The sequence below is a fragment of the Nymphaea colorata genome, chromosome 1 (genome assembly GCF_008831285.2).
Source record: "Nymphaea colorata isolate Beijing-Zhang1983 chromosome 1, ASM883128v2, whole genome shotgun sequence".
Classification (NCBI taxonomy): Eukaryota; Viridiplantae; Streptophyta; class Magnoliopsida; order Nymphaeales; family Nymphaeaceae; genus Nymphaea; species Nymphaea colorata.
Window position 1 is genome coordinate 35462810 of NC_045138.2, and position 23932 is coordinate 35486741.

The 23932-nt window shown below is 41.0% G+C and overlaps 2 protein-coding genes across 2 annotated transcripts; both read right to left on the reverse strand.

The window, feature by feature from the left end:
- Positions 1-7302: 7302 nt before the first annotated feature.
- On the reverse strand, positions 7303-10931 carry LOC116246117 (uncharacterized). Its single transcript, XM_031617824.2, has 5 exons — positions 10471-10931; positions 9455-9826; positions 9027-9386; positions 8594-8953; positions 7303-7619 (listed from the first exon to the last, which is right to left on the reverse strand). The coding sequence occupies exons 1-5, from the start codon at positions 10835-10837 to the stop codon at positions 7468-7470; spliced, it is 1611 nt and encodes a 536-aa protein (XP_031473684.1). The 5' UTR covers positions 10838-10931; the 3' UTR covers positions 7303-7467.
- Positions 10932-12448: 1517 nt separating this feature from the next.
- Positions 12449-22564, reverse strand: LOC116245467 (mitochondrial import receptor subunit TOM40-1-like). Its single transcript, XM_031616995.2, has 11 exons — positions 22103-22564; positions 21201-21282; positions 20984-21083; positions 20812-20907; positions 20580-20630; positions 19392-19457; positions 14146-14247; positions 13569-13637; positions 13401-13484; positions 12963-13058; positions 12449-12883 (listed from the first exon to the last, which is right to left on the reverse strand). The coding sequence occupies exons 1-11, from the start codon at positions 22266-22268 to the stop codon at positions 12824-12826; spliced, it is 972 nt and encodes a 323-aa protein (XP_031472855.1). The 5' UTR covers positions 22269-22564; the 3' UTR covers positions 12449-12823.
- Positions 22565-23932: the final 1368 nt, after the last annotated feature.

Genomic DNA, 23932 nt, shown 5'->3' on the forward strand with positions numbered 1-23932 from the left:
CAAAGAATACCCCTCAATGAATCGTCGATAGTAATTTGCCAAACTGAGAAAAGAACGTAGTTTCGGTACATTGGTTGGCGGTTTCCAGTCTCGAATTGCCCTCACTTTTTCTATGTCCATTCGCAGCTGACATTTTCCCACAATGTGACCGAGAAAACTGATTTCTGATTGGCCGAATAGGCACTTCTCGCGCTTCACATAGAGTTCGTTTTCCTCCAATACCTTGAACACTGTTCGTAAGTGTTCCACATGGTCCCTCATGGAGCTGTTGTACACTACAATGTCATCAAGATAGACTACCACGAACTTATCTAAATACGGATAGAATATCTTATTCATTAGAGTCGAAAAAGTGGCTGGGGCATTCGTCAACCCGAACAGCATTACCAAGAATTCAAAGGCACCGTAACGAGTGACGCAAGTGGTCTTTGGCTCGTCGCCATCAACAATCCGAACTTGCCAATATCCTGATTTGAGGTCTAACTTGGAAAACACTTGAGTTTTGCCTAGTTGATCAAACAGATCTGCAATCAAAGGTAAGGGGTACTTGTTCTTCACTGTTACCTTGTTCAACGCTCGATAATCCACACATATAGCCTTTTGGAGCCGTCATGTTTCGCTTGGAATAACATTGGTGCACCAAAAGGAGCTTTGGAGGGTCTGATTATACCTCCAGCTAGCATCTCGTCCAACTGTCGCCGAAGTTCTCTTAATTCTGCAGGGGCCATTCGATATGGTGCCATTGCCGGGGGTTTGGCACCAGGAAGGAGTTCGATGGCATGATCCACCTCACGTCGAGGTGGCAGCCGTCTAGGGAGCTGCGCGGGCATTGTTCCTGCGAATTCCGCTAAGATAGGCGCAAGCGCCTCTGGGACCAAACCAGGGGAGTCATTAGTCACTTCCCTGATTGCCACCAAGTACGTTTCTTCGCCGTGCTTGAGGTCTTTCTTCAATTGAAGGGTAGATATCATTGCGGCTTTTCCCTTATCTCTCTTTATCGATGTTACTGGAACCATACAAGGGGACTTCTCATCCATGATACTGATACTGCGTAGGTGCGGCATTGGGACAATTTTCGCAGTACTGAGGAGCTCCATGTCTAGGATCATCCGGAAATCATCCATCGGGACCACCGAGAAGTTGGCCCTTCCTGACCAACTCTCAATCTTCACAACCGCATCCCGGGCCACTCCGTGGATGGGTTTGGCCTCTGAGTTAACCACCTTCATGCATAACTCTCTCCTCTCAAGGGTTAGGCCTAGTCTCCTTGCCTCCTCAACTGAGACAAAGTTATGTGTGGCTCCCGTGTCTACCATAGCCAGGGTAGACCTTCCATTTACCAGGATTTCCAAGTACATGAGATCGTTAGAAGGTGTTGCTGTCACCTTCACTTTTTTCTCCCTTTTTATGGTGTTCAGAAGTTGAAGTGCACCCATCTTTGGTCTTTCCCCTTCTTCACCTTGTACCGCATTAGCAGATTGCCTTGAAGAGCTTGCTTGATTGTCCCTGTTTCCACGCTTTGGACATTGCCTTCCTAAGTGATTGCCATCACAAAACCAACATTTCAACACTCTATTCTGAGAGTTGTCGTTTCTGTGAAAGAAAGTTCTTCTTTCGACTTGGCGCTGAGTTGATGGTTCATCTTTTCGTTCCCTTCGATCATCTTTCTTTCCTCCATGGTCAGGCTTCCTCGACGGCTTGAAGGCGTTAGTGTAGCTCTTGCGCTGAGTATCAGCCAAACGTTCTGCTACCACATAAGCATCCTCCAAGGTCTCCGGATTACTCCTTTCCACTTCGGATTGTGCCCACGACTGAAGTCCCAAAATAAACCAGTTCAATTTATCTTGTTCTTGCATATCTGGCACATCTAACATCAGCCTTTGATAGGCCCACACGACGTAATCTCGCAAGGATCCGATATGTTTCAATTCACCAACCATCCGATAGGCATGGCGTGTCGCATTCGGGGGCATAAAGTAAGTTCTCAACTCTTGCTGAAAATCATCGAAAGTGTCTATTGTGCAGATCCCCTTTTGAATGTCGAGCCTTTTCCTTCTCCACCATGCCACCGCGTCGCCCTCTACCAACATAGCCGTTGTCTTGACTTGAAGGTCGTCCCCCATAACGCCTTGCAAGTCCAGGTAATACTCCACTTGGAATAAAAAGTTGTCGATCACTCGACTATCCCGAGTTCCATTGTATTTAGCTGGTCTCTGAACGTCGACCATCGCTGGCCGATCGTCACCTCCACCTACAGAGATTTGTCGCTGTAGTGTGCGGTTCTTTACCTGAAGTTCCTTGACTTCAGCCTGTAACGCGGTCACTGTGTCAGTCAGTGCCCGATTCATGGCCACTAGGTCGGCCATTTGTTCCCGTAGTACCTTCATCTCGTCCTTCATTTCCCTGAAGGACTCAGCTGCATTACCCAACGCTTCTTCATGAGTAGTTACGTCGGTAGCCAGCTTGTTCACCATCTCGGTCAGGTCTTCCTGACCCTGTGATGTACCCATCTCGTCAGAATGGGCTACCCCCTTGCCCTTGGCACTTCGCAGATTGTATTGACTCGCCAGGGCTTCTTCCTCTTCGATCAGTGATCGTCGGAGGTCTCTTTCGATCAACGATCGTCGGCGGGTAGTTCTACACCGACTATCCAACCGCTTCCTCAGATTGCCGAACCTGGCTCTGATACCAGTTGTCACGGGCTGACAACTTCGGCCCGTACGGCGCGGCAAGAACCTGATTGCCGCAAGCCTTCAAACCGCCGAACGGGGTGCAAAAGTAGTTTCAAAAAACAAGTGTATAAAGAATGCTTGTGAATAAAGAAATCTCGCAATGTATTCGCTTGAAGAATTAGTACATCACGAGAAATATAAGTAAGGAGAATGATCTCGACTTTACTTATGTAGGATGGTCGAGGCCGCTTACAGGATTCCCATGCCGACCACCCAAAACAAGAAATCCCAATACTTGACACTTAGACCGGTGGGAGGGTACTCCTTTACAAGTAAACATGCATAAGCAAATGACTCAACATAAGCAAAGGAAGCACAATGCAAAACAAAGCAAAGGACTGTACAGACTCCCAGACACAGGGGAACACATGCATTGATGAAAATAAAAAGATGAAGGCCCCAAAGGAATTTGCTCTACACACCATTCTAGGCATAAAGTATGTATATATATATCTTTGCAGTTTCTTGGTAGTTTTTACCTACATTTCGCTCAACTGCAGCATGCACGATTTACTCTTTGTTTTCGCGTCACGAAATTAGAAAGCGGAGAAGAGCGAAAGAGAATGAAGCATGTTCGTAGTGGGAACCACAAGTCCCTTCAGTACTTACAGCCGCATGAATATATAAAAACATAATGAAAATGAAAATCATGCATGATGGCTATACGTTACTTTTCTCTCTCTCACACACACACACAGATAAATCTCATCAAAATGGACGTGCTTCACCAGCATATTATTTTTATTTTTATGACGGAGGTGAGTCTTGACCATGAGAACCATGCTAACATGGGAAAGGCTAGACGATAGAATGACGAGGAGTTGGAATTTGACCCCACAAAATAACAGCTTGACTCAACTATCTGTTCACCATATATTCTAGCAGTTTACGGTCGGTACAAATGTGGCTCGCTCTTGAGGTATCCTAATTCTCTCCGCCATCCTAATTCTCTCCGCCCCCATCTACAGATGCTTGCTTTTGAGTGAAAAAAAAAAAAAAAAACTAAAGAATAAACGTTTTGACATCCAATGTAATTCATGTTTATTCGTTATACGCTTGCTTGAAGGCCCATATCTTTTAGCATGCAACTGTTTACTAGTAATTAATATGTGGGTAGGTAACTATATACGTATAAATGAATTTTTGGGTGTTAACAAACGGTTAGTTAGTATCTTGTCTATATATATCATTGGGTTAAACCGATCCATCACGACGTCCTCTGCGAGCAAAGCTCCTCCATGCTTGTTCAAATTTACCAAATCTCAGCCCTGCTGATCGGAATGTTTAACCAGCGAGCCGAGCTTGACCTCATCCACCTCGAGTTCGGCTCGAGTCTCATGTTAAACAACTCGAGCTCGATGCATGAGAATTACTCATTGGCAATCGTTTAACATTTTCTTATTTCTTGGCTTTGAAATTTAAGAAGAAAAACGAGGTGCAGAGCAAAGCCCGTCATTTTTTGCATTATGGTCCTTGGGTCTCACTTTGGACTAACAAAGTGTTAACATTTGAGTTAAATGGGTTAAATGAGTTAAGCAAGTTCAATGCTATATCATCCAGTCAAGGTTGAGTCTACTTTATAAACCTCGACTGCCAAGATTTTTAAGTCCTGTCAAGCTCAAGCTGGCTCGATCTCTAATCTCCATTTCTATAGGACATCAAGCGCCTTAGCCATCCCTAAAACACAGTATTAACATTTGACCAAATGAAAACTGTCCGATACCTAAGCATGGATGGGGGGGGGGGGTGGGGGGGGGGCGGCTTTTGACCCTTATCTTGAGAAGAAAACGAGAAAGATGTTGACGTTTGGTGTGGGTGGGGTCTGTATCCCATCCACACTTGCACGCAAGCTATCACCACAAGTCCGCTTCCGTTAGTCGTCCTTCACCCAACAGTCAAATTTTACACTTGGACGCCGGAAAACAGTAAAGATCTCTTGTGATTATTTTATCAAACAATTGGCGTGCAGACCTAAAAGTTACATTTTATGTAAAATTAATCTGCAGCATCTGCCAAATAATGCCCAATAGAACTGCCACCACAGACATATGGAGGAGGAAAAGGTGTGTGAAGCGTCTCCGGTCTCCCTCATTCCCTAAACGAAGGAGAACACGGGACGGCTGAATTAAAGTTGAAGCTTTCTGAACGTACAAATTAATTTGAAGAACAGAAACAATCAAATCTGGATTTGCACTTCCACTCTCATCCTTGTTTACAAGGAAAAACGAAAAAAAAAAGGAGGAACAGTTGTATGAGGTTACAAGTAAGGTAAATGGAAAAAGAAGAGCATTCGAATAAAGAGAAAGGTATAAAAGTAGTAACGAAGAATGTCAAGCCATAATAAAAGGAGAAAGAATTGTGTTCAGGTTGTCTAACTTGTTCCAATCCCTTCGGATCAGACCTATAACCTGCCATTACCTGAACAAAAAGAACAGACAGATTTGATCTTCTCTCTCTCTCAGCATCCAACGCGGATAAAGAATGGAAGCTGCACATCAGAATATTCATTGGGGATGAGGACTAAGCCCACGAACAGCTTATTAATTTTTCAAGACAAGATATTGCATAAGAGTGCATGCCCATGCCCATGAGAGTTCAATCTCGAGGTTCAATGTCACGGTGCCATAGCTTTAAGAAATATTATTTGGATCCAGTTAATTATTCAACCCAATTGACTTAAAGGTACGCACTTCTTCGACTAATTAAACTCTCGGAAGTTTACATGATATCATCTCTTAAAGCAGGATGATCACCATTATTGGACAAGGATGGGAAGTTTAAGACCTTTTGTAAAACCAAAACGGACATTTTATGTCGAAGCTCTATCTTGGTGGCACTCTGATATGTCTTAGTGGTCAGGGCTTACTCTCAACACAAAGGAAAAAACATAAAAAAACAAAAAAAACAAACAAACAAAATTGGCTACAATGTAGAATGCTTGAGGGATTTTGTCATTTTTATGGAAAGAATATATATTCCCCATGGTATTCGGGTCAAAGCATATTACTACACCAGAAAAATTGCAACTCTTGAGAAAGTATTAAAGTGCATTGGTTACAGGTTCACTATTCTCTCTCTCTCTCTCTCTCTCTCTCTCTCTCTCTCTCAGCCATAGATTAGCTTTTCATTTTCAAAAACTTATGTCTATGTTTATCATTACAAAAAAGTTAAACACCAAAAGACACACCTGCCATTTTGTCTGCTCTCTGTCCCTCTCTTCAGGTGTGTGTTTGTTTATTTATTTATTTACTTAGTCGGCTATTATATATGGACATTCGTCTGATTTTTCCCATTATGCGGTATCAGCTCGCCCAAATTTAATAGATTCGAAACAAAAATGGATGTATAAACTGCATGCTATGGCCTCAATTTCCCGTCGATATCAAATTCATCATTTTAAAAATCTCATAAAATTCTATGTCCCATACATGCATCAGCATCGTCATCGAATTTCAATGAAAAGAGCTGAACGAACTAGGAAAGTTAAACAAAAATATTGCCCAATTTCCAGTGCATTAGAAAGAAACGTTGGCTGCACTTGTTAATGTCAAATGGGTCAAGAACTTGTTAATTAGAAGTAAACATCACCTCTGCTAATGCAGAGGCGGCAACGTGCGTAGTAGTAATCGGTCGCTAGCTACTTGGGCACCCAAACGGTTGCAGAGAAGTTGAGGAAGGAAGAGTTTTTTTTTTTTTTTTTTTTTTTTTTGGCAATTAATGGCGAGTCGCGATCACGCGAACAGGACGTCGGGACCTCCTTTCGCCATCTTCTCCATAACTACCTCACATGGGGGTTATGATAGAGGCGTTAATTTCCAGTACCGCATCTGCAATTTCAGCCAGTAATGGCGTTAAATTTAATGCTCCAACTGTAAACCTGCCGCCCTAAAGACGCCGGGAAGCAGCTCTCTCATATCGTGAACAGAGACGTTCACCATCCCAGATGTCCACTATGGCCTCATTCAGCCTCACCCATCTTCGTTCCTCGTTCTTACTTCTTACCTCATATCCTCTCCACAATTTGTTACAGATAGACTATCAATGTTCTTCAATCCACCCCAGTGACGCCTTGCCTTCAACGTCAAGATGCCGGCTCCAGCGCACAATAAAGCCTAGTACTGGTATTTGATGCTCCATAACTATTACCCATTAGAAGCTGTGTCTCCATTCATCAACATACCCATAATCGTGGACGCTGTTGTATATTACCCAGGTACGATCATGATCAGCATGAACAAGAAGCGTCTGAAAATATACGAATGTTGCGGTATGACATTCCATTCTTAAAAGTTAAAACTATGCAATCCAAAAGCTTGATTCAAGTAACTACGTTAGGTCAGGTCCTCGAAATTCGGTCACTTGATTGAATGATTTTCTGGCGCATGTTAGAGTACCAAGAGATTTTCATATCACCTAATGGTAGAAGGTACTGTTCCTTTGCACTGCGACGTCGTAAGCTTTTTCAATTTGGCAGTCCACCAGAAGCAACAGCATGACCAACCTGGTGGACGCCCGCCTTATTTACTTCATCTGCTTTAACAAACTGACATAACCGCTGCTAAACATCGTCTGAAAGTGAACGTACTAATAAATAAATAACAAGCTCTTATTACACGGGGAGTACGGTAAGAGAGGAAGGAAACGCGGAAGAAAAAAAAAAAGAGAGCAAAATGAAGTGGTCGAATCTCTCTGTCCACGAATGGAGATGACGAGTTGCTCTGTTCACGATATCCACTCAGAATATGGCGATGGTGGCACTTGTCACGAACATAGTGGACAGCAAAAACGACGGTCTGAAGCCGAAGCGTCTGATGCTGTTGCCTTTGGCGGAAGAAACTCCGGTGATCGGTTCGGATGCCTCCGGGGCTGAAGTTGGGCTACCTGTACCTGCTTTTCAGAGTATTTGTCATGTTTCCTCGCTTACTACTACGAGGACACAACACCGCGGGCACAAGACAACCAACTATGGAAGATCTGATAGGTAAAAAGTAATTTTGACTCTTCATTTACAGAATGAAGACCATTCGGGCACTAGGGGTCAGATCTCATAAATGGTAGTTGTATCTCATAAATAGTGGTTGTGCTATCGATCGACCATGCCTTAAGTGGTCAAGATCTTTGAGCGAGTCTTTGGCAAAATAATCTAGGCTTTTTTAACCAAAATAGGCCTTTAATCCTTTTCATGACAAATCCTTTATCGAAAACCCTTTTCTTTTGGAATGGTCCAGAGTTATGATTTTCTCATCTCTCTCCAGTCGTTTAGGCAAACATAATTCTATAGGCTATAAAAATTGAAACGAGATCACATGCTCTTGTTTCCCAAATCAGATTCTATATGCCAAATCCAAGACCCTTGCGCACCGTCCCTTACACACGAGGAACGTGTGTTTTACATTGACATTGATTCTTGAGGTTTGAGAATTGGAGATTGCAGATCCATATAAACTGATTTCTAGAAACACAATCCCATTATGCTAAATCTTGCTGTTCGAAGATTCACCGATCTGATTATTTGGTTAGCAGCAATTCCCAATCAATTCCCTAAAAAACCCGCTGGTTGAATATCTTACGATGCATTTACATTTGGATTTTTCTGCTGATCATTAATTTTTTTTGGATATTTTAGAACCTTGCGGGAACATTTAAAGAAAAAGGGAACAACAGGCCAAAGGGTGAACGCTCATAATTAAAATTCTTGGACTTCTTAGAAATTTAAGGAAGCTCCTCAAAAAAACAAAAAGAGAGAAAACTCTTAAAACAAGAAAGGAAAAAGTAAAAAATTATGGCTCAGATTGATCCTGTGATAAAACGAAAACGAAAGCTTCCAAATTAAGTGGAGAGAGAGAGAGAGAGAGAGTTACCTGAGCAGTAGCCGGGAGGGAGAGCGGGGGCTTTGCAGGCGCCCGCTAGACCTAGTGCCCTCTTGCGATCGATGGAGATGCCCGGAGGATCAGGGGCGCCTAGAAGCTGGCAAAGGCAGGCGGGTTCCTTGGTGACGAGGTTCTTGACGCCAGAGCAGCACTCGGAACTGGGGGATGTCAGGTTGCTCCCGGAGCTGATATAATCCAGGCAACTGAACGCACTCATGTAAGCGGCATTGCAGTCGGACGAGCCGCCGCCTCCTTCTGGGGAAGGGGAGGGGGATGCCGGTGCTTCTGATGCCATCGGAGCTTTCCCCGGTGAGGGAGCCTCGGAGGGACCAGCAATAGGCACTCCAACCTCTGCAGCCACAGAAAAGAGTCAGTCCAGCCCTGCTCCAGAGGGCGAGAGAGAGAGAGAGAGAGAGAGAGTTACTTGAGCAGTAGCCGGGAGGGAGAGTGGGAGCTTTGCAGGCGCCCGCTAGACCTAGTGCCCTCTTGCGATCGATGGAGATGCCCTGGGGGTCAGGGGCGCCTAGAAGCTGGCAAAGGCAGGCGGGTTCCTTGGTGACGAGGTTCTTGACGCCGGAGCAGCACTCGGAACTGGGGGATGTCAGGTTGCTTCCCGAGGTGATATAGTCCAGGCAACTGACCGCACTCATGTAAGCGGCATTGCAGTCGGACGAGCCGCCGCCTCCTTCTGGGGAAGGGGAGGGGGATGCCGGTGCTTCTGATGCCATCGGAGCTTTCCCCGGTGAGGGAGCCTTGGAGGGACCAGCAATAGGCACTCCAACCTCTGCAGCCACAGAAAAGAGTCAGCCAGCCCTGCTCCAGAGGGCGAGAGAGAGAGAGAGAGAGAGTTACTTGAGCAGTAGCCGGGAGGGAGAGTGGGAGCTTTGCAGGCGCCCGCTAGACCTAGTGCCCTCTTGCGATCGATGGAGATGCCCTGGGGGTCAGGGGCGCCTAGAAGCTGGCAAAGGCAGGCGGGTTCCTTGGTGACGAGGTTCTTGACGCCGGAGCAGCACTCGGAACTGGGGGATGTCAGGTTGCTTCCCGAGGTGATATAGTCCAGGCAACTGACCGCACTCATGTAAGCGGCATTGCAGTCGGACGAGCCGCTGCCTCCTTCTGGGGAAGGGGATGGGGATGCCGGTGCTTCTGATGCCATCGGAGCTTTCCCACCACTTTTTGCCGGTGCGGGAGCCTCAGAAGGACCAGGAATAGGCACTCCGAGCACTGCAGCCACAGAAGAGAGTCAGTACAGCCCTGCTTCAGAGGGGAAAGAGAGGAAAGGAGGGAGGGAGACCTGAACAAAGCGAAGTTCTAGCTTATGGGTAGCCCGCGCTAACGGACCATGATCGAGTAGGTAGATGCCTTACATCCTGAATAAACTATCCAATTTGTTCAAGACAGAACGGAACAGACCGTTTATAAAGACTGCCTATCAAAAAAATGTATACTCTATTAACGACAGAAAATAAATGATAAAATATAAAACCTGCTTTACAAAATTTAGGGGAAGTTGTTTGTAAACAGTAAGAAATGTCACTCGGATTTTGCATCATTGTTTGAAACAAAAATTATAACATTAATATACTAATATAATACATTTCTTACTAGGAAATGAGCACCAGATTGGAGATGTTGTCATTCTAAATGCGCGCGCACGAGGCAAGCGAGCTGAGGTCAACTTTGCTAGTTCCATCCGCATGTTCAGCCTGTTTTACAAGTTTGAATCTGGGAAAGGCTTTACCAGCCAGCTGAAGTCACTCGACTCAAGGGGTGAAAGATGGGAGAGAGGAAGCAGCTTGAAATTCCAGGGGCTAACTCGAGCACTCAACGAGAGAGAGAGAGAGAGAGAAAGAGAAAGAGATTATTACGTGAGCAGGCACTAAGTGGGGGAGCAGAAAACTTGCAGGCGTGGGGGAGGCCTAATGCCCTCTTGCGGTCGACGGGGATGCCGAGGGAGCCGGAGTTAGCTATCAGCTGGCAGAGGCACACCGGACTGTTGGTGATGAGGCCCTCAATGCTGGAGCAGCAGGCGGAACCAGGCGACGTCAGGTTGCTCCCTTCAGAGACGTAGTTGAAGCAGTTCGCGGCGCTGACTAAGGCGCCCGAGCAATCAACGCCTGAGGAAGGGGCTGGTGAAGGAGACATCATTTGCGCTACGGCAGTTCCGGCCATCATCAGCCCCACGACAGCAGATGAGACTAGCACCATCAGAACCCCACACCCTCCCTTCCCCATTGCTTGCTCGCTCGCTCTCTCTCTCTCTCTCTCTCTCTCGGAGGAACGAAGATGGAGAAATGCGAAGCGGGTTATATCAATGTTAATTCGGGTGGGTGGGTTGGTTGGTTGGCCGAGGGATCGGTATTAAATAGGAAGGCCTCCCTCGTTGGTCATCATCTTCAGCCATCACCACCACGTTCGTGCTCTTACCCAACCCTCTGGGGCAACCAGTTATCACCCAAAAAAATGACTTTCCTTCACAACCAGCAGCTTCCGGTATGACCACAATGTCTACGATAAAGCAGGGAACTTTCCACTTAGGTTTATTTCTTAGCTCGACAATCGAGAAGAAGTTCTCATGTTTTTAAATTTTTTGATGTATCCCACCCTTAACATGGTAATTACGAAACAAAAACCTATTCGTGTTACTGTCCGTAAAGATAAAAGAGCCAGTTAAGGTGGCGTTTTGATAGCGTGAAACGCTTCACAAGTTGAAAAAAACACTTCACACTTCTGCTGTACAGAAAGTCGGACCTTTTCAAGAAGAAAGTTGGGACCTTCCAAGTGCCATGTGCTTGATCGCAGCCTGTTATGGTATAAAAGCCTTTTAACAAAGAAAAAAGGGTGCCCTCAACATTGAATGCCTCTTTAGGTGGGCACTAGGCCTAGTCGACTCAGTTAAAATAAAAATATATATTTTTAAATATAAAATAATATATAAATCAAACAGATGATTAGCATTTAAGTGAATCAAACCGATGATTAGCATTTATGTGAATCAAACCGATGATTAGACTCCTGCCATTGCTCCATTGCTTGCAGTAGCATTTAAGTGAATCAAACGGATGATTCAACTTTTGCCCGCCCACCAGCTATAGTCCTTTGGGGCAAATGCCCCTTAGGTAACTTGATAACTTGTGACAGAAAATTATTAAGAACTAACATGAAAATTTTAGAAGGATCCACTTTTTTGTCACATACATTAACGTGATGCCTTTAGTACTTTTTATAGAGTGTAGCATGTCTCAAATAATTAAATAAAGCAACTTTTCCAATTAACATCAACATGTAAATAATTAATGGACCCTATATACTTAGTTTTTGTGGTCAAAATAATACGGTTCGGCGTTCTAATTACAATTATTTCAAGCAAAAAGAGACGCTTCCAACGTCAGTGTGAGAAAAAAGAGTTTCATTCAACTATCCAGTAATCTCAGAATTCTAATGGCACATGGATAGAGCACTAAGTCAAAGCTGCTCACAAGATTAAGATCACATAAATGCATTGAAAAACCAAATTCAGAACGAACTTCAGACAAACCAGAAACTATTACTTGACCATTTTACACACCTTTGTACATAGCCATCGCACTTGGGTCGTGATAAATTAGAAAAAATAATTATGAAAAACCAGGAAGATGTACAGCAAACGTGCGTGTGCAATACAAATTTTAAAATATTGAGCATGGGTTCATAAATATGTTTAGACTTCTGAATGCTTTTTGTGGATTTTTATACAAGTAGAAGATCACATGATCGTCAGCAAGCAACAAAGGCCTGCACTGTGAGAATGCAGTTTGAATCCACATGAATAACCACCTTGCAGAAAAATAGAACTTGCTGGTCTAATGGCATAGAAAACTATGGTCATTATTTTACTTCGAAAAAATTGCTACATGAGCTTGTGCACAAAAACCCTCCATGGCAGAACAGTCTTGCCTCAAAGAAATGGTAAAATTCCTGCACCTGCAGGCACTTCATTCAAATTAATAAGCAATTCTAAAAAAGCATCGAAGAAACATCTCTGTAAACTAAAATTGTGCTCTCGCCTTCAAGATAAAAAAAGAACAGCTGCTGCCTGAATTAGCTGCATGTGACCTCACAACGATCAATCAGAGAAGGAACCGATAACACCTTTGAAACATTCAAGACCACAAACTAAAATAGCGCCTAACAAGAAGATTGCCCCCATTTGCAAGCATGGCAAAATTTCCAAATTGCTGTCTAGATTTCCCCCACTGTCATGCCAAATCCAAACTTGTAGTCTTTCTTCCAATGATCAATCTGAAGGTCAAAAGTAAGCAGAATTACATGCAGAAATATTATAAAAGACCATTATAATGCTTATATGGTTAAGCCTCACCTCAGCTGAGAGAATAAAATTGACACCCATGTTCAACCTCTCTTCTAGGAAGGCAGCAACGCATCCATTAGAATCAAGCTTCCCCCGTAGACGACACTGTCAAGCACTCAAGATGCAAATATCCCAATTTATTCAGAAGAAAAAGAACAAAACGAGCATTTACAGGGACATGGCCAGTTGATCGGAATCATCAACAAAATGAGAATACTCACTGCAAGGCGAAGCTTATACTTCGCCATAAAAAAGAAAAACAAAAAAAAAAAAAAACTGAAAATGTGCACACATGCACCCCACGTGTAGCAACTAACATTGTCAAAGCAACCAAGACATCAAGCTTTCAGCAAAGCAAAACATCCTACAACCCACAGGCATCCACCTCCACACATTTGTGTGTGTGTGTGTGTGTGTGTGTGTGAGAGAGAGAGAGAGAGAGAGTACCTGACGAAGCAAGTAATCATAGCCAACACTGGTGGTTACATCTCTAGTCATTTGATTGTACATGAAATCTGTAGCTAGAGAGACCTACACGGCAAATGCTATAAGGGACTTGTAAAAATAACTGATTTGTTTATGCTTAAAATAATTAAAACATGATAACCACATTACCTTTTCAGATACCTTCTGTACGTAGCTAAGGGCAACTATTCCAGTACTGGCAACTTGCCCAGTTGCAACCTGCAAAAAGCACGGTTAGTACAAAATAAAATTATTTTAGTTTGCTATTAATACATCAGCCACATGCATCTTCAGACAACAGGAAACCATGTGCACATAGATGCAGACAGGTTACTATAGTAAACATATCCAGTTTCCTTTATGAGCACATCAACAAAATTATCCAAATATTTGCACATTGGGCAGCTGTAACCTGTTGTAAACATTTCCAACCTTTGATTACCTGCACTCAAAACATATTGTCTTCCCCAATCTGAAGTACTATGTTATTTGCACAGGTTTTCCTTCAAATAACAGAAACATCAAGTTCCCCTGGTGGAAAAGTCATTATACCTATTATTTTTCCACCAGGAGAGCACCAAATGAATTGCAGAAGCACATTCCTACATAGTAGGTCATATTATGAATCGGTTTTGACCTCCTAAAGGGTAACCCTCCAACGTCTCACATATAGAACAAAATATACAGCAGGAGTAATTAAAGAAAAAGCAGAAGGAAAATACTGTACCATCTTATCTGTGTTATAGCGAGCAGCAAAACCTATACCAGATTTCCTCTGCTGGCCAAGCCAAAAAACCTCTCCTCCCAAAGCCAACTTTGGTGAAACACTCTGCCAACCAAAAAAGAAGGCCTTTAAGAACAGAATTCAGGAATATCAACATGAACAGAAACCAGTTGTTTAACTCATAATAACAAAACTAAGAAAATCTTGATACTATATATCATGCAGAATGACAGTTTCTTTCATACTGAAATAGCTCAGAAACAGACAGCAACCACCAGCAATGTTAAGTAGCAAGAAAAAAGCTGCTGCTGACAGTAGAATCTAGATGAGATTTTTTCCTTTTTAATGCTCAGCTGGGTTGGGGAGAACCCAAAGAGACTCCAGTCATCAAGTTCATGGTCCCTTCAACTGGAAGATCTTAAATGGACCCACCTAACTAGGTTCATGTAGTTCTTGGCAAGCCACCTGAACATTGGTGCTGGTGTATATTCCATAGGGAGTAATCCAGATCAGTTAAAGTCTCAATATTCGCATATTTTACATGCTATATATATTATAAAATCCTGACCCCGTTTCTATCTCTATATAAATGTATATACATTTACATATAAATACACACACACACACACACACATATATGCCATTCAGTCTTGTTGGATGCCAGATGTTGTTGGATTACAAAAATTTTTAAATGTCACTGAAAAACAGTCTCTATATTTGCATTGGTGACTGTATATGGTATGGCGATGGTTTATGGTGGCTTTAGCATAATATGAGGCCCTTTTAGTGAAGAACTTTTAAATTTGTCATTTGGCTATCCTATGCTAGGCACTTAGCAAGACATCATAGAAATTGATCACAAAGAGGCCATCAACAAGCAATGGCTGTAAGGCACTGTCAGAATACACCAAGCAATGGCTGTAAGGCACTGTCAGAATACACCACTCCTCCAAGCATCTCCATTTCATTCCATACGAAACTTCAGCAGGGGAAGACTTCCTTGCAAAAAAGTCCTGCCAAGAAGCCAGTTGCCAACCAAGTGTCCTAAATAAGGTGGCCAACCATCAACTTACTCGATGTTGAGCATTCACTCGCTTGACACCATTCTACCAAGCACGGTTTTGAACGCAGCTATGCCTCTACCAAGGGAATTTCCCCTATAACCCCTCGACCCCCATGCACAGCCTAATGTTATGCATGGGAAACCATCTGATGGGACACCCAAAAAGCAAAACACTGACAACCATGTAGTGATATGTTTTGTCTCTGCATTGTCATTGCTACAAATCTAAAGTGCATAGCTTTTTGCTCGACTCAACATCTGATTGTTATCCCACTTGCTTCTGAGCCATGCCTGGGCTAGCCGCATCCTATACCATTTGTTTGGTCGGGCCAGGCATAGTCAGTCCGCATCGCAACACTTTCCTACTGTCAAAACATGGACGTCCTCGTCGAGTGCCTACCTACATGATAAAATCCACAACTGCCCTTTGTTGCCCTCCATTACAAATGGTCCATTCTGTCAGTCTCATTAAAGCATTCATGACCCTACCTTCTCCACCAATTCTAGTTCTCTCAATTTCTGCCTCATGAGACGACATCATTGGTTGTTTTTTGCAATGTTGTAAAAGGCATATCATAATGTGTATTGATCGGGTCGACCCATACGCATCTCGTAATGTATCGTGCGTACTGTAAACGTACTGTCAATTTATTTTTTAATTCATAAAAAATCAGAAAAATTCAGAAAAATCTTGAAAATTTAAGAAAAATATGTTCTATATTAAAACCTATTACACACATAATGAACATTCATGAATTATCGTTCGTAAGTAATGACACATCAATAAAATACTTGCCATCAAAACGTATAATCTGTAGTTGTTCACTATCAAATGAGAACTGAAATAATGTTTATGAATAAATAACATCATGATTATTATCAATCGATATAATAATCATTATTTTCTTCATCTTCATCCTCATCCCTTCAAGCTGATCATTTCTCCCTTAAGACAATGATTTCTTGGTGATTTCTTTTTAAAACGGTGAAAACTCTCCCTCCCACAACTCTTAGAAGAGTTGAAAATGAAAGGGGACAGGAACTTTTAAAATCAATCTCAACAAAAAAGGGGCATCATACCCCTTTTGACAAACAAAGCCACGTCGTAAAATACAACATATGTCAACGATATCGTAGGTATGGCGGATACAGGTAAGATCCACATGCATTTTGTGTATCATGCCCGTATCTTATAGGTTCTGCCAACCAATACAATATGTATCATAAGATACAGACACTGGCTTTTTGTTATGAAAACATCCGTCTACTTGATGGTTGATGCACTTGTCATGTCCCTAGAAACCTGCATGTTTGGGTATATTGCCTCTAATCCAAACTTTGGGTCTTCCCACTTTTCTATCTTTTAGCACTTTTCCTCAGTAGAATCTAGAATGCCTCCGACGACCACTAAGCTGCAAATTTCCAAGATGTGCAACCAAAAAAAACTCACCTCTTCGTACCAAAACATGCTCGTAAGGTCCATGTTTGTTGGCATGGCACATTTCCGTCATTGGTCCCTAATGCAGTGCTTCACAAACTTGCAACTGATAAGAGGGGAGTTGGAAAGTGTGTTCAATAGAAGTTATGTGATTGAGTTCTAACCTTGCCATTTCGTCTCTTAGCTTTCTCAAGATGTATGCAATAATTAAACGATGGAGGCTTAGCAAGCTAGGTGTGCATTTTAGCAACTACGTGTAATATTATTGAAAGGTTTGATCTTTGGAGCTACCATTCCTCATAAACAACCTCACCAACTCATTCACTTGATCGGTCATAATGGTGAGTCAATGCATGATTTGATCGGGAAAGTTTTCATTGGGCATACATTTGATCCACAACTCATGAGACGACTCAATGGTTTCTGAGGCTTTGGCTGGGCTTTAGTACTTTTTAATGCATTCAATAGAAAAGCAAATCGACGGTTTGCTTTGTTTTCGTGGCACACACATATATAATTATAAACCAAGTACTCAAACAACTACTCATCCCTTCGATTTGAGGCTCTATGGCCAGCATTGGATGCCAAGAAAAAAAGGAAAATTATCTAAATTGTTCAATTGGACTTACTAAAATCGAGTTATATATCCTATTCCTTTTGACAACATGGCTATTACTTTTTTCCTTCTTTCTTTTTGTCTCATGATCTCTCTCTTCTGCTAAATCATATATATTTAATGAAAGAGAATAAATTTGTTACGATTGTCAAAATTTGCAAAACTAATAGTTGTCAGAACCTAGTATTCTTATAGACAATATACCTTAATACAACCAATAGATGCCAAACAAACTGAGGGCTCAATTTTGTGTTGCAGCTCCAAGTTGGGTGAAGCGGATTAATTTTTAAGAGGCTAGCAAAAGGCATGTCGAGCACATTAACTACAGATACTGGCACAACAAAAAACAATCGACATGTTCTCTCCTTGGGCAGAAACTGCCAGACGTGCAGTTGGTGGACAGTTTATGGTGCAGCAATGGTTTAAAATGGCTATAGCAATGATTTATGATCCTTTTAGTGAAGAATTTTTAAATTCCAGTTATCTTGCAACTATCTGCCAGGAATAACTTTTTTTTCCTATATATATATATATATCGAATGGCTAAAAATGCAAAATTTATAGCTAACAACCAGTTGCTACATTGGCATTAGCAGCAATTTGTAGTCCTTTTAATGATGAACATCTAACATCTGATAACACTGACCATAATATATATCATAGTCACAAATAACGTCTCGGAGTTTTAAACGGCGAGGTTTTTCTCGGGTATAATACGGCGGCTTGAAAAAACAGTATTTTAAAAAAAAATAAAAAAAAACTAAAAAATGGAGAAAAATAAAATAAGTGAGAAAATAATGACATGAACATCAAAAGATAAGTATATTTGCCACAAATAAAAAAATAAAAAAATAAAACTGTTTGGAATTTAGAAAATGAAAAAAAAGTGACAAAAACGTGAAAAAAACACGTTAAAACGCATTTTTTTCGTTTTTCACGTTTTTTCAAAAAAACATGTTTTTTAGAGTTTTAAAAGACATTTCATTTTCTACGTTTTTTTCAAAAATAACGCATTTTTGGTGACTGATATATATATATATATATATCACACCCCCCCACCATTTGTGCTTGTCAAAAACTTGGCTCGCACATACACACACACACGCAAAGATAAACATCGTTCCCTCGAAATACAAATAAACACACGCACAGACACACACACACACACACACACACACACACACACACACACACACACATATATATATATATATATATAAGTAAGCATCGTTCCCTCGAAATACAAATAAACACACACACACATATATATATATAAAGGAAAGAGAGAACTACGGCACAAGAAATGAACCTGCTAAGCAGCCAATGATATCAAGAACCACAAAAAATGGAAAATAAAATGAACAGCCTCATAACATTTATACTGAAAATGCATGTTTATTTTACAGCCAAACTTTATCTTGGAGTAACCCTTGGTTTGATACTCATAAAAAGAAACAAGGGACCTGCAAGATTACAAGGTTCACAACTGTTTACAGCAAGATATTATGAAACAACTAAACATTGTATAAGACATTGTTCACACTTATCAACTTCATTTAGTGATAGTGCAAGAAATATAAGACACCTCAGTTCCCTCGTTACTGCATAGGGGGAGTGCAATTATGCAGTTCTGACTGTTCAAAACTTTAACTGCCCTAACTATTTATTCCCTCAGGTTTACAATATATTCTTTCTTTTCTATCTTTCACAATGCGTCTCTTTCCATGCCCTCATCTAATTCACCAACATCAGCTACCATACAATGTGGCAAATACCAATGGATACTGTTATATAAAACAAACCTCCTAACGGTTTTCTTCTGTCAATAAGAAAATAAGCTAAGACGAAAACAGCCCTCTTGCAAGTTACAACTATGGTTATCCTATTTCATGCTCATCTGGCATGTTAGTTTCAACCTGTTCCAATTTCATCTGACCTAGACTAACATTATTTTATTTCATAAATAAATACTATTTGAGTCATTTGATCATGAGCATCCTGCACTAAAATCAGTGTGTGGAGACAGGAAGTTGGTTATTGCAATTGCATAAGATCACAATCAGAGCAAATTAGACTTTTAAAACAACGCTTGTAATGCATTCAACAGTCATAATATGCCAAAAAAGAATTACCTGAATATAATTGACACCATAAAATGCATTGTTTCCAAACTGAAATTGAGTTCTAAAATCCTTACCCTGCATAGAGAAGAAAGAAATTTTTGGAGACTAACTTCAAGAGTAATATGATCAACTTTCAAAATATGTCTGCTGCCCAAGTAACGAAAGGCTGCTGCCTCACTGTCCATGCATGAATACATACATAGACAAACATACAACTTGTGTCTTAGTATGTGCTTGTGTGCACAAGGGTCAAGCACAGATTAGTCTAAGCCAGGTGACTTCAGGATCAAGAGACAAAAGAAACCAATTGAATGTACAAGAGACTGCATATAATAAGACCACCATCCAGAAGTGCATATTTCCATGCGCCCAAAATTACATGTTTCCTTGGTCTATCAAGTGATTGCAGGAAGCTCTTTGTAATTACTGATCTCGAAATCAGAGAGAAAAAGGGAACTCTTGGACAAAAAAAGGAAACAATTAATGCAAGCCGGAATTTTACAGAATCAGTATACATCAAAATGTCATCCAAAACTTTTGAATGTCAAATAATTAGAGTCGGTCCTCTAATAAACTTATAAAAGTCAAGCCAATCTTCTAAAAAGGATGTTTGTGCATCACATGACTAAGCAACAAAATGAGCAGGAGGGAAAAGGTCCGGTTAAAGTTCCCAACAATGGCTTCACAGAACAAATCGGTTAAATCATGTGGATTGCAGAAGGAACAGAAACTTGTGCACTCAGCATACCAAGAGAAATGTCTTAGTCTCCAAGATAATGGTAGATTGAGCCAGTCTTTTGTGATTCCATGTTGTTGAAACTATAGAGTATAGACATCAAATTAAGTTGGCTAAATAAAATCGTTATAAGAAGCTAAAACAAGAAAAAAGAGGTAAAACCACTTTTTTCGCTGAATGAAGCGTAATGTTTTAAGTTTATCACATTCACTGAGTTTGCTGGAAAATTAAATACAAAATACTTGCCCATCATGTAGCTCGATTTTCCTGTTTTGAGTTTATAAGCTCAGTACTACAAAAAACATATTGAACATCCACCATCTGTTTTCTCATTCCTTAGCTAGTTGAAGAGGAAAATACATCATAAGATTGCTCACGGATCATATTTTACCAAATTAACCTCATCATTTTTCCTTTTGGTGAGAGGAGCTGGCACAGCACAGCACATGATACAGGCTTACCTTGTAATCAAAGTTGAACATGCCTTGAGAGAAATGTGGTTCGCCCGTGAGCTGTACAAGGATGCATTGCAAAAGTAAATTAGTAAATCCAACACCCAGGTCCTTGTTCCAGATTAAGTAAAATTTTCTCCTAATTAAGTCAGTTATGAAGACCAGCAAATATAAATTATGTGATCCATCAGAAGAAGCAAACACATTAGCATCCTTTTGCTCCAAGAAGATAATAATTTACCTGGGCATTGATCTTGAGAGTAAGATTATTTGTCAAATCACACTTCACTTTAGCATTTAGTCTTCCATCAGTTAATATCCTCCCAACAAGCATCAGCTGTGGCATTCCAATTCCACAAGTAAATTATAACAATTAAGTTTGTAATATACTGAAAAAAATTATGATCACCCACCTTAGGGTCGAGAAAATTAGCACCGAACTCATAATGAGCAGTAGGGACCTTGATCGTGTCTTTTGATTGAGATGGGACTTCCATGGAACCCATAAATACACTAGCCAAAAAATGCAGTCATTACAATAAAGTACATCAATATAAAGTCAAAAAACATAAAAGATAAGAACTGTAACTTTTGAAGCATTTCACAATGCATGGTTGAGACTTGAGAGACCTGTGGCTGAGAGAGAATTTCTGATTCAGAGGTTTGGTAAAATCAAAGCGTAATCCTTCAAAAAGTTCTGGCTTCAATGACACTGCAAAGTTCAATAATAGAATATAAATTAGTGTGAACTTCCACGCATCATACTCATCATGTTTTTAAATATGACAACGTACTATAATAAATATCTGGTAGGATTTCGTTACGATGGATTCACATAGGATATTCAACTTAACTTCCCTATCGTATAAGTCACATGACCGCTCTCTCAAAGGTCAGAGCTAACGCTGTTTATAGAGTGAGTAATGAAGGGAGAAGGACTGGCAAAAAATATACCAGGCATTCCTCCAAATAATTTCCAAATTTTGACAAAAGAATAAGCTCAAGTAGTCAGAGTAACAAAAAAACATTTTAATAAACAAATCAACAAAAGGTGAACAAGAATACTTTACTACCCACAAATACTAGCGAAATGTTGCTTCTTGATTACGTCAGATGATCAGAGAGCAAATTGACATGTAGTCTGCACAGAAGTCAAGATTATCGTGTATGTGTACATTTTCCGACTGCACCTTTGCCCAGACGACTATTACAAGAAACTATTGATCGTACTACGCTTTTGGGAAGCTAGTATTCTTGAACAGTTTTTTTTTTTTTTCATTAACAGAAAACATCTGAATCTCCATTTCTTTACTTATGCAGTATAAAAGTTACTACTAATCCAACGATCATGTTTAACGACAATGTATTGGAAATACGAAAGTTCTCATCACACATGAACTCCGGATTAATCAACTGAAACAACGGCTATCGGAAAATACGAAGCAAAATGAACCTAATGGACTGATCTAAAATCACCGACACTATCAAAAACTATATACAAGACATGCGCACAGACACGAGAAAGAGCTTACTCAGAACTTCTCTCTGGATCTCTTCGAAAGGGACGGGGCAGGGGAGATTGAGCCAGTCCACCTTCTTCTCTACCTCCTTGGAGTCCGAGGAAGGGTCTGAAGGAGGAGGTGCGAGACCGGCCGGCATCGGTTGGGGAGCGGCGGCGTGACTGATGGACGAACCCATGGCTCAATGGCGAGCAGCGGAGAGAGATGGAGACTGCTGGCTTCAACGGAAAAAAGCGATTGTCTCAGGAGCGACGGTGCTTTTGGGGAGGGATGGAGATTAGGGCTTCTCGTTTCCCCTTAACGCGGACGAACAAAATGAGTACAGCAGGGAAAGACGAAAGAGGGAGTCGCCCAGACACCCTTCCAACGAGAGAGCAGGGGGAAGAGAGTGAGTGTGAGTGGCGCCCCGATTTAGGCGCCTCGACGAAAATCCCAGATGCCCTCCCCCTCCACCTCTGAGTGGGTTTTGGCAGGGTTTTCCTTTTATATATATATATGAAGCCTCGTGCATACTCATGAGGATGAATATAACGGACAGGTATATATGAAGCCTCGCACATGAGTATGAGTACAAGTACAGGTACCTGGTTTTCATTTTTTAATACACGACCACTACACTAGGACATTCCAATAGATCAAAAAATTCACAAAACAAATCAAATCTGATGGTTGTATAACTCAAATTTGTTAATTTGCTTATATGAAACTACGAACAAAAAATCAGATGGTCGTATTTCTCGCTTTTTCAAACGTACTCTTGTGAAACCATTGGTAAAAGTATTGATAAAGTTCGCCACATACAGCCGCAGTTAAGGATTCCCTTTGTTATTTTCAAAAAACAAACAGATTGTCTTATTCATGCACAAGTAATCAAAAAAGAAAGAACAGAATGTCTTTGTTATGTCACTTAAAATGCGTATACTAAAGTAAGATTGTGTGTCCTTTGTAGTTTTGAATGGGAGGAAAGAGTGGGAAATATTCTTTTAGACCCACTTAGCTTTCTTAGTTCGGTCATTGCTTTTCCTCTTTTCTTACTCCGTTTAAATTTTTAATAATTTACTTATTTCTCGGAGTACAGATGAAATTATTTTCGAAAAGGCTTGGCCTTTCAATTCTCAGCACGATGGTGGAAGACGCTGCTGCAGTTACGCCGACAAACATGAGCACGTTTGCATATGGGTCAAGATAAACATAAAGTTAGAGAAAGTCAAATCAAACCGAGTATCACAACGAGAACCAATTGCATGTTCAATTCTTACTCTGTTATAAAAACTTGTTAAATAAGGTCTTAGATTCAAATTCGATGTCAATCTGAATCCAATCCAGTCATGGTTTTTCCTTCCAAACCGGGATGCATCCTTCGCCTGCCGAAAGCTGGGTTCACACTGACATATATATATATATATATATTGTAAGACGCACCTCAATCAATGTGTTCTGCATGATATGAACATTATAAGAAAGAGCTAGCTTTTTATTGTCAAGATCAACATGGAATTCCTCAAAAACAAAGAGCCAACCTCAACCAGACCTGGCATAGAGCTTAGCTCTTCACTGTGCACGTTTGGGATTTGGCACAGACCTGAACAGGTAACTGTGTCAAACTCTCGAGCCCCATTAATTTAGATTTCAAGAAAAAAAAAATCATGAGCTTGAATTTTGATGACAAAATACAATTGTATAGGAATAAGCAAGACGAAACCTGAAAATGGCATGATCCAGGAACATTATTTTTACTGATATTGACCCATCTGTTTTCTCATTTATGATGATTGGAGAACTTAGCCAAAGGAATTGTTATTTCAGGCATGCTGGCCTATTTTGACAACAAAACGCGTTTTA

Coding starts and splice junctions, on each gene's coding strand:
- LOC116245467 (XM_031616995.2), bottom strand. CDS start 22,268: ATGGGTTCGTCCATCAGTCACGCCGCCGCTCCCCAACCGATGCCGGCC. Junction 21,283..22,102: donor GATCCAGAGAGAAGTTCTGA/GTAAGCTCTTTC, acceptor TGAACTTTGCAG/TGTCATTGAAGCCAGAACTT. Junction 12,884..12,962: donor ATTTTATTCTCTCAGCTGAG/GTGAGGCTTAAC, acceptor TTTGACCTTCAG/ATTGATCATTGGAAGAAAGA.
- LOC116246117 (XM_031617824.2), bottom strand. CDS start 10,837: ATGGGGAAGGGAGGGTGTGGGGTTCTGATGGTGCTAGTCTCATCTGCT. Junction 9,387..9,454: donor CCCTCCCGGCTACTGCTCAA/GTAACTCTCTCT, acceptor CTGTGGCTGCAG/AGGTTGGAGTGCCTATTGCT. Junction 7,620..8,593: donor CCCTCCCGGCTACTGCTCAG/GTAACTCTCTCT, acceptor TCTGAAAAGCAG/GTACAGGTAGCCCAACTTCA.